This window comes from Artibeus jamaicensis, unplaced genomic scaffold (genome assembly GCF_021234435.1).
Source record: "Artibeus jamaicensis isolate MK-2021 breed Jamaican fruit bat unplaced genomic scaffold, CSHL_Jam_final contig_240, whole genome shotgun sequence".
Classification (NCBI taxonomy): Eukaryota; Metazoa; Chordata; class Mammalia; order Chiroptera; family Phyllostomidae; genus Artibeus; species Artibeus jamaicensis.
The window spans coordinates 24325783-24337127 of record NW_026521506.1 but is presented as its reverse complement, the minus strand read 5'-3'; the positions used below and the strand labels follow the sequence as shown (position 1 = coordinate 24337127).

At 43.8% G+C, this 11345-nt stretch overlaps 1 protein-coding gene across 1 annotated transcript; it reads right to left on the bottom strand.

The window, feature by feature from the left end:
* Positions 1 to 7335: 7335 nt before the first annotated feature.
* LOC119056823 (B box-binding protein-like) lies at positions 7336 to 8364 on the bottom strand. The gene has a single exon (XM_037155371.2). It carries the CDS (start codon positions 8362 to 8364, stop codon positions 7336 to 7338), a length of 1029 nt encoding a protein of 342 aa, XP_037011266.2.
* Between the last annotated feature and the right edge of the window lie 2981 nt (positions 8365 to 11345).

The following is an 11345-nucleotide window of genomic DNA, read 5'->3' as shown; positions in this document are numbered from 1 at the left end:
GTTACAACTACATATTGGTCTGACCCAGTGGTAATAACTAAAAATACTTTTAAGATTTTTGCAAATTTGTCAGTGATACATCAAATAAATGTTCTTATGTTCATGTTGATTCATATTTTACTGGAAATACATTTATTAGCCTCAATATTTTTCTTTTTCTATTTGTAAAATATACTTTACTGATTATGCCATTACAGTTGTTCCATTTTTTCTCCCCATTATTCCCCTCTGCTCTGTAGCCCACTCCCTCAGCATTCCCCACACTTAGCTAATGTCCATGGTCATACATATAAGTTCTTTGACTCTCCATTTCCTATACTACTCTTAATCTCCCCCTGTCTATTTTGTACCTATCAATTGTGCCTCTTGTTCCCTCTACCTTCTCCCTCATTCTCCCCTCCCCACACCCTCTCCACTGATAACACTCTCTGTGATGTCCGTTTCTGTGATTCTGTTCCTGTTCTAGGTGTTTGTTTAGTTCATTTTTGTTTCTGTTATTTAGGTTCAGTTGTTGATAGTTGTGAGTTTTTTGTCATTTTACTGTTCATAGTTTTGATCTTTTTTCTTAGACAAGTCCCTTTAACATTACATATTATAAGGCCTTGGTGATGAACTCCTTGAACTTGACCTTGTCTGGGAAGCACTTTATCTGCTCTTCCATTCTAAATGAAATCTTTGCTGGATAGAGACATCTTGGATGTAGGTCCTTGCCTTTCATGACTTGGAATACCTCTTTCCAGCCCCTTCTTGCCTGGAAGGTTTCTTTGGAGAAATCAGCTAAGTCTTATGGGAACTCCTTTGTAGGTAACTGTCCTTTTCTATTGCTGTTTGTAAGATTCTCTCCTTATCTTTCATCTTGGCTAATGTAATTATGATGTGTCTTGGTGTGTTCCTCTTTGGGTCCAATTTCCTTGGGACTCTCTGAGCTTCCTGGATTTCCTAGAAGTCTATTTCCCTTGCCAGATTTCTTGCTCTTCCTCTTCTCCTTCTGTCACCCCTAAGATTTAGATGTTGAAATATTTAAAGATGTCCTGGAGATTCCTAAGCCTCTCTTCAGTTTTTTGAATTCTTGTTTCTTCATTCTGTTCTGGTTGAATGTTAATTTTTTCCTTTGGGTCCAAACTGTTGATTTGAGTCCCAGTTTCCTTCCATTCACCGTTGGTTTCCCTTATTTCACTTATCACAGCCTTCACTTTTTCCTGTATTTTGTGACCACACTCAACCAGTTCTGTGAGCATCCTGATTACCAGTGCCTTGAATTGTGCATCTGATAAGTTGGCTATATCTTCATCGCTTAGTTGTATTTTTCTGGAGCTTTGACTTGTTCTTTCATTTAGGTCATATTTTTTTTTTGTCTCAGCACACCTGTTACATAGTAAGGGGTGGAGCCTTAGATATTCACCAGGGTGAGGCATCTGACATTGCTGCCATTACTGCATTGTGGCACTGTAGGAGGGGGAAGGGTGAGGGAGGGAACAATGCTGCTTGCTCAACTCTCAGCTGGCTTTCAGTCACTTCCCCCTCTATTCACAAGCAAATTGGTCCCTTCTGGTGCTGATTTCTGGGTGGGTGGGTTAGTGAACATTCTGGGACCCCGTGCATCTCTCCAATGAACTCTTGTGTGAGGCTGGGAGTTTATTCCACTGCTGCAACCCCCATAGGCTTTTACACTCAGACATTTTGAGGCTTTATTTGCCCACACTGGAACCCTGGGTTGCAGAGTCTGTCTTGCTCCCAAGTTGTTCCTTCTGCTTTATCTGCATGCAAGTGTGGGACCACCTGGAACACCAGCCACCACCTTGCCTGGTCCTCCAGCTGCTGCCTTGCCACAAGTCCAACCCAGGCATGTGACCAGACCACAATTGTCTGGTTCGCTGGCCCGTGATCAATCCACTGAGCTACACCAACCAGGGCTTCTTTTCTTTTCTTTTCTTTTCTTTTCTTTTTTCCCCCCGCACACCTGTTACGTAGTAAGGGGCAGAGCCTTAGGTATTTGCCAGATACCCAGAGTGGCGCAGTGTACATTGATACATGGTGATGCTGTAATAGGGGGAGGGGTCTGAGAAGGCACAATGCAGCCTACTCAGCTCTCTGCTAGCTTCCGGTCCCCTCCACCACTACCCAAGCATATTGGGCCCTTCTGGTGCTGATACCTGGGTGGGTGGGTTTGTACATGTTCTAGGACCCTGTGGGCTTCTCCAACAAACTCTCATGTGATTCTGGGAGTTTGTCTCACTGCCTCAACCCCCACAGGTTTTTTCAGTCAGAGTTTTTGAGGCTTTATTTCCCTGGACTAGCACCCTGGGTTGTGCAGTCTGTCTTGCTCCCCAGTTGTTTCTCCTGGTTTATTTATACACAAATGTGAGATCGACTGGTCCTCCAGCTACCACCTCGCCCCATCCAGGTCCTTTAGCCTCTGCCTTGCCGTGAGTACTCTCTGCCCAGATGCCCGACTCTGCTCCTTCTCCCAGCCTGGATGAATGTTTCTACTTTAACTTCTTGGTTGTCAGACTTTCATACAGTTTGACTTCCTGTCTGTTCTGGTTGTTTATTTTGTTTTTAAATTTGTTGTTGCCCTTCTTTTGGTTGTGTGAGGAAGCACAATGTATCCACCTACACCTCCATCTTGGCTGGTAGTGTCCAGGATGAAACACATCTGTAGGAACATTGTTTTTCCTCCAAAGTATCTAAGTAAAGCCATATAATTGTCTGTAAATGAAGGAAGACTCAAAACTGGCCATGGTTAAAGATTTGGTGAGAGTTTACATGCACATACATAAAAATAATGTAATTGCCTTAATTATATCTTCCAAAATTAGTTTTCTTGGCCATATATAAAATTCTTAAAACCCCTTTTCCATAATCCTTTTGCAATTGCCACAAACCTTCTGCAACTTTTATGTACCTTTCAGTGCCCCCCACCCTGTTTCCTTTCTTATTTTAAAAGTCATTTTATTTTAGGACAAAATTAATTTTTTTCTTTATTATTCCCCCCAATTCATGTTTTTTTATGTCCTTCCTTATCCAAAAATCACATTGTATTTTCATTTCCCTCAACCAAAGTGCAACTCCATGCTTCATACCTTCTTCTGTTGAAAATAGAATATCCTATTTTTCATATACAGTCATTAGTTCTTTTATAAATCAATTTTGGCAAGGGAACTAACTTATATAGCAGTTTGCATTTTAAAAAGTCCTCCTTTTCCTCCTTCACTCTCTGTGGGCATTGTCTTGGTGTGTTTACGTTTCTAAGACATAAGATTTACAGCTTTTAAGAGACAGAGAAATACTGCAAGTTTTTCAGCATTATATCAGGGTATGTCAGAATTTTAGGAATTTTATGTAATAAAAGGTTTAGCATCATTTACTTGGTGATGCTTCCCATGTAATCTAACATACCACTAAGTCTAATTATGTCAACATTTAGTCAAATGGAATCATAAGTCATTGTGGAACAATACTTACTAAGTTATTCACTCAACCATGGTGAGAATTAAAAACTTTTCAGGAAAACACAGAAAGCCAAATGGTTGTAAGCAAAATTTAGCTCTTTTAATAATAAGAAGACTCAGTTTACTGAGTCAATTATAAACCCGAGGAGAAAGGACACAGGGAATTTTCTTAAGAATGCATAAAATTCTTGCTTTCCCTTTATCATTTCTTATTAAGAGTATAGCCAGTAGGAACCCGTACCTGGTTCCAGGGGACTCTAGTCCATGGAAATGAGGCCACTTTAGATCCTGCTCAAGGTGCCAGATATGTTAACCTAAAAATAAAAGGCCTTTCAAAGTCAGAGGCAACAGGTATTTACATGAGCTTTTTTACAAATACAGAAGAAAAAAATAGTTCCTCAGGAGGCAGTGATTCAGGCAGAACCCCAAACAGTGTTCCAATCAGGACACAAAGGCAACGGGTAATTAAGAGAAATCAAAGGGAAACAATTACATCAAAATAAGAAAAGCATTGTTTTTCTATTGGTGCAGGTAAGCTAACATGAGTGGTGCTGATTCTGAACAATTTAAAAAATTTTTCAGTCCAGCAGCCATCCGTCCAGTAGTCCCTATCAGCCTTGTTGTTATCATTGCAAACAGCTCTTTGGGGCAGACTGTTGCTTTAGGCCCAGTCCAACGTTATTTGGACCTATTTTAACATTTCAAAGGTTTGAAACATAAGATATGCAAGGCAGTTCCTCTGGGAGGGTGGCTCCAGCTCCTCTTTAAAGTGGCTCTGTTTATATTACTTTTTACACTACGAAGCTCATGCGAGGCCTGTATACATTAAATTTAAATCTAAATTCATGGAGGGGGTGATGAGTTATAGATATACTCCCTGTCACTTACCTGAAGACTGCCTTCCTCCATTCCCCTCTTCACAATGAGTATGCTGTCTACCCTGGTGATCTGGAGGCAGGGGCTGCAGCCATCTCCCGCTGAGATAGCCCTGGGTGTGTAGCTGGGGTGAACCTTCTATAAGACCTGGTTGAGGTTGCCAGAGACACCAGGTATCTGGGATGTTGCTGGTGGGCCAGTTTCATGGGGCTGCAGGGAATATGGGGCATGGTGACCCAAAGGCGCCGGGCTCCAGGGTCTCCTTAGAGGGCCAGCTGCTGGGGTCACAGGGGTCACATGTCAAGTTTGTCAGATTATGCTGCTCCAGGGTGCTTACTGAGGGCTGGGTGAGAGGGGCTGCAGCAGGCGCTCCCTGAGTTCACCTGGGGTGTAAGGCTCTGGGCGGCTATGGGGGCCTGGTAGGCTGGGGCTGCAGCTAATGCTGACTGCAGCTGCAGTGGGTGCTGACTGAGTTGGCTGGGTTGCAGGGAGCCTGGGCTGCAGCACTCATGGGGCAAGGTGGCCTAAGATGAGGGACTATAGGGGTGCCCTGAGAGACCATCTCCCTGGGGCTGCCACTAATACATGGCAAGGTGGCCCCAGGGTCCACTGTGGAGGCCTTGCAGGGTGGCTAGAGCACCATTTAGCTGGAGGAGAAATGTCAACAATGGCATTTGCCAGCTCCTCAGATCCAAGGGAGTTCCTACATGTTCCCCACATATTTATTTGGCAGATAGGTGTCTCAGGGTCAGTAAATGGATTTCTTTTGTGTGTAGTCTAGTTGCCCTTTAAATTGCCATGTTATTGCTATGCCTATAGCAGGCGACTCTGCTCTTGCCAGCTACTCAAGTGATATCCTCTTTACCGCAAGTGTCCCCTTTGGGGTGAGGTTCCCGTGGTCACCCCATCTCAGTTTCTCCTACAATGTCTCTCTGTGGCCCCTTTCTCATTTGCTGCTCAGGAGGAATTGCTCCACATGTAGGTGTATAGTTCCTGCATCCTACCCTACCATCTAGGAGCTGACTCCAAGATAAAAAATTTAATTCAGGTATCCAAGCAGTGACTCTTTTAACCTGGAGCTAAGGCCGCCATCACCTGGGTCACCTGTGTTTCCTCTCTCAGCAGAGCACTCCCTCCAGCATGTAGTCATTGCCAGTTTTGTGTCACTCTCCACCAGACGTTGGGCTCCTTGAGAGCAGGGACCATCTTCACCATGATGCAACTCCTATGCCTGGCAGAGTATCTGTCACAAGTTGGCATTCAAGTATGTGCTGAATGAGTAATTTTGCTGCTTCTACTCAAATTGATTGAGGATATTTGGCCATACCAAATGACGGAATATGCACTCTCCTAATCTCTTATGCTAGTCTATAATGTGCTGTAAAATGCATCAACTTGAACACAAGAAAAGTAGTTTGATTTTACTATTGATAGTCTAATTTTTTAATTTGTAAAGTGAAGTTTTAAAGACTCCTGTTGGCTTCAAATTCATTAACTACCCATTCCCCTCAAATCTAACCCCTGACTCCCTCCCACCAACCCCACTATATATTCAAAGGAAAACCAGGATAGGGAAGTCAGAGCTTCTCTGTCTGATGGGAAAGGGCCAGAGCTGGGCTAAAACCTCACTTGTGCAGCCTTCGGGGAATCCCCCACAGGCCCCCTGGATGGATGCAATCAGGAAGCCCAGATGGAAACTATGGACAAGATGTTTTTCTCTTCAGCTCCAGAGGCAAGCCCAGCAATAATTGTAGCTGTTTCCATGCCCATTATTTTCTTCAGCTTTTTCCCTAGCTTTATTGAGATATAATTGACATATAACATTGCATAAATTTAAGATGCATGATATGGTGATTTGATGCATGCATTTATCATGTCATGTTTACTAAGATAATTAACACATCCTACCCTTGACAGAATTACCATTTTGTTGCTGTTGTGTTGAGAGCACTGAAGCTGTGCTTTTTTTTTTTTTTGCTCTTAAAATCTTTTATTTTATTGGGGTTCAGTTACAGTTGTCTTGCCTTTTTCCCCATTGCTCTTCTCCACCACATTCCCCCCACTCCTACTGTCAATTCCCCCAGTGTCTGTGCCCATGAGTCCTCTATTTGTGCTCTTATAGTAACTTTCAAGTATACCAAAGAGTATCTATACCCAAGTCAGCATGCTGTAGATTAGGTTCCCAGAATTTATTCATCTCCTAATTGAAAGTTTGTATCTTTGGACCAAGATCTACCCATTTCCCCCAACCTCTACCCCTCATGTCCACTTTCTTCTAGATACCTAAATGGTATTAGCTCAAAACCACGGAAAGAAACTATTTCCAGAGGAGGCCAATTCTGTGGGGGTGGGGGCAGGGGGGAGGATGAAAAAGAAAGTGATGGGGACACTTCTTCCCTCTCCATGTATTCTCATCCTTTAGAATACTCTGAGAAGTTCAATTCCTAAGCCCAGAATTAGTCTTCAGTATATTTGCTGGAACAGGTTCTGATAAAAGGACTGAAAGGACTGTCTCAGCACAATTTTGTACCGGCAGGCTTTAAAAAAATCAGACAACAGTGATAACAGATAAAAGCAAGATGAAATGATTTATTGAGGAAATGACAACTCAGGTGAAGAATACCACACAATATTAGATAATCTTCAATATCAGATCATCTTTTTTTTTTTTTGTATTAGGCACAATATCTTTAAACTGCTGCACCTCATTCACCTGGGAATGTGGAATCACAGCTGTGATCCTGGTCAGATAATTTTAAAAAACTGGAATCAGAGGCATGTGTGCCTGTAGAAACCACTAAGGCGGATAGATGGTAAGAGAGAAGAGCTTAGAAATATACAGATCTTGTCTTTATCCTCAAACCTTGGGGGAGGGGCATGTATTTTTCTCAGGGCAGAAATCTAACAATATGGATATTTGAACAACATGACATCAAAGGGCACCATTTTCTTGAGGTTACATCACCTGCAACCCAGACCAGGGAGTCCCTGGGAGTCAGCGGGGCAGTTACTGGGCCCGAGCAGCAGAGGAGGCTTTTGCAACTGCGGCTTCCTCCTCAGAGGTGCTGGTCTTTTCGGCAACGCAAGCGGGTTTCCCAGCAGGGCCCTTCCCTAGCTCGCCCTCTCCTCCGGGTTTCTGGCCTTGTTTGCCAGGCAGCTGCTGCGGGCAATGGCAATCACAAAGCTTGTTGGGGCAGCGGCATGTGTAGCATGGACGGAACCCCTGTTGCAGGCCAACGGCATCGATCCTGCTCTCCTTTCCTGCCTCCGGCTCCTGGGCAAGGTTGGGTGAGGTCTTCGGATCAGGGGCAGTGCCTCGGGCCCTAGGGCGGCTCAGCCGGTAGCTGGGCCCATGCCCCCGGCGCGGTGGAGTGCCCACAGGCCCTGCAGCTGGAGCGGGCGCAGTGAAGGTGGCAGGGTGGCAGGTGGCAGCCGGGACCCTGCAGAAGGATGGGACGCTCTGACATTGCTGGGCATGGGGGCTGCTGGGCTGGTGGTGCTTCTGGCCCTGGGCTGCGGGGTAGCCTTTTCCGCCGTCGTCAAAGTCGATGTCCTCTTTGGCATCCGCCACATCACGGGGCGGCTGCAGCTTCTTACGGCGGTTGCAGAGGCCAGGGCTGAAGCGGCTGCCCTTCACCGGGGCGCCAGCCGGCCCAGTCACGTTGGCAGCCTCGGTGCCCCGCTTGCCCTGCACCACATCGAACTCGACAGCCTCCCCAGCGTCCACGCCCCGATGGTACCTGAGAGGGCTGGTCTGGGCAATGGCTGAGTGGTGAACAAACACTTCTTCCTTCGTATCATGCCTGTTGATGAAACCATACCCATGCTTCACATTGTACCACTTGACGGATCCACTCACCTTCTGGGCGATGACTTTCTTGGCACCGCCACTGGCTTCTGGAGTTAGGGTCTGGAGGCAGTCTCCCCTTCCCAAGCACAACAGGTCTTCCCACTTGGCTAGGCAGGAGACTGAGGCGGCCACCTTCCGGAGGCCAGCCTCTCTGGCATCACTTATGAGGCTGTCCACTCTCTCCATTCTCAAATGCCTGTAGGGGTAGGGGTTAGTTCTAGAGGCAGGAGACTCACTCTAAGACAGCCTCTGCTCAGAGCCAAGGACTTTGGGACTGGGCCCTGAGATCGACTGGAGCCTTCTGGAGCGTCTCCTGAGAAACAGGGCGTGGCCGAACCTGACGTCACAACGGGGCGTCCTAGATTCGGCCTTAGTGAGGGGGCGGAGCCTAAGAGCTCTGCCACAAGCTCTTGGAGCAATGTCCCACACCCTCTTGGTCCTCGGGGGACAAGGGGTACACAGGAAGCTCTAGGGAGCAGTCTTCTTGAAGATTCTCCTGCTTGCTTGAGTGCATGCGAGGACAGGATGCACTTTCTGTCCCCTCCCATTGCTTGGGGGGATCCACAACCTTCTGGGGGCAGGCTCTAGTTGTTCTCTGGCAAAACTCTGGTCCTCTTCCAATGCCTTGCAGAACCTCTCTGGGAGGGAGGCATTTTGTGTGATTTGGGGCAGCGTAACAATTGCACGAAATGAAAACCTAATCAAAGAAGCCTGCTGTCTTTCAAATTTTCGAGTTTTCTTGTATTTTTCAAATGGTATTTCAAAGTTTATAATGAATTTAGTAGTAGCTAATTATCATGCTAGCTTCACAGTTAAAATGACAACAGGAATGACATTTTCCATTTTGGACCACCAGCAAAATCTCGTTAGAGTTGGATCTATACTCTTGAGTTGAATCCACACTCCCAGTGCCCTAAATCCTGATCCAGTGCTTTATTGAAAGCCCATGGTAACTATTCTAAATTTCAGGTGGAAAAAATGTTATTTTCATCTCTATGTGGAGCTATAGATAATTTTAAAATTAATCTTTAATTATTTTTCAACTTCCCACAGGGCAGCAGTAAGAAATAATACTATGTGGAATATCAGTCCCTTTGAATCATACATCTTAAAGAGTCTTCCCCCCCCCCCGATTTTCTTTTTGCACTTTATTTTTTAAAAAACCACAATCAGAATTGTTGAAAGCATTCAGTAGAAATGATATGGTATTTGCCTGTGCTGAGGATGCAGAATCTTTGCTTCTTTCGTTTCTTTTTCGCTGAAGAAATATGATAGACAACAATGAATTTATCCCAGGTCGTAGCAAAATTATTCTTCATGATACTTTTTAGGCAGGAAGAAATGTGCCCTTATTGAAAACGCCACCCTATAGATGAACAATCTGATACAGTGACTAGTGTCTTTGAAAAATGTCTCCAAACTGCTAAATTCTGTGATTATTTGGATAGAAAGGTGGCAGAGTATAGAGGACCTGTCTTTGATCCTTTTCTATGGAAGGGTGTCAAGAAGACTGAGAAATTATGTAGGGAAAGTGCCTACTGTGCTCTGACTTTGTTTTTGAGGCAGGTAGGAGGGGGCTAACCTGAGTCATACCAGCTCATAACCCCCATTAGTGATTTTTTGTAAGAGATGACATGTGTCACCTCTTACTTCAGAAATGATGTTTTACCCCTAGTAGCCGATTAGATAAAAGACAGATTCATTCATGATTTTATGACTCTCCTTATTATTCAGTTGTGTTGTTATTCTCATGTACTACATGGACTTTGCTTAGTGTCCATTGTACTTTCTATGCTTCTGCCCTCAGTCATCTCACCACTTTCTACCCCAGGTGAGACATTCTCTCCAGCTCTCTCATTCTCTCCATTTCTTTATTCCTTTATTGTTGTGTACCTCAACTCAACCTTAGCCTCGAACTAGATTCCCAATCTAAATCCTATTTTGTACATTGTATTCAAAAGGTCCAGAGAGTTCCATCTGAATCACATTTACCACATTGTGTATATGTGTGTGTAAAGTTTAAATATAGAGAAAACTGAAAAACCTAAGATACTAATATTGACACCTATATATTTACCACCAGGAATTCATAAATGTAAACATTTGGTTCAGATTTTATTTTTAACAAAATAAGCCAGGTGTTGAAAGACAAATACCATATAATCTCATCTTTAACAGGAAGCTAAACAATGAAACAAACAAGCAAGCAAAATAAAAGCAAAGATACTGAAATAGAGAACAGGGGGACAGTGACCAGAGGGGAGAGGGGAGGGAATTTCAGGGGGAAAAGGGGAAAAATTTAGAGGAGCTAGCATAAAGGACACATGGACAACAACTAAGGGGGGTGGAAATGGGAGGGAGGTGGGGGACATGGGGGGATGGACTGGGATGGGAGTAAAAGACAGAAAACTGTACTTGAACAATAATTAAAGAAATTTTTTAAAATACAAAAAAATATTGTACATAGAGCTGATCTCCTTTTTGTATCTGTCCACAGTCCAATTCCCCCTTTTTTTAATCCAAGGAATTAAATCCATCTAGTACTTGAATCCATCTAATATTTAATTTTAATTCATCTGTCAGTAGTTGCCTCTATAGAAAAGGTAAATATTTAGCATTGGCCAGCTGTCAATTTGTTCTTATTTACAATTCTACACACATTCTTACAAACATTTAAGAGGCTTATATATTTTTTCAAAATCAGATAGATGATTTTTATGTTTTGCTTTGTTTTTCTTCAGATTGCTAGTGAGATTGAGCATCTCATCTTTTGTTTATCCTTGGACATTCCATTTCTCTCTTCTGCAATTTTCTATGACATGTAATGAATTTGGTTTTCTTTCTATTCCACATGCTAAGTAGTATTTTAAATGAATGTCACAAACAACTTCTTTAAATCTATGATTTGTCTTTTAACTCTCTATGCTGTCTTTTTTTAAAGGATTTTATTTATTTATCTTTAGAGGGGAAGGAAAGGAGAGAGGGAGAGAAATACCAATGTATGGTTGCTTCTCATGCGCCCCCTCCTGGGAACTGGCCTGCAACCCAGGCATGTGCCCTGAATGGGAATCAAACCATGATCCTTTGGTTTGCAGGCCCATGCTCCATCCACTGAGCTATGTATGCCAGCCAGGGCTGTCTATATGCTGTCTTTTATACAGATGTTT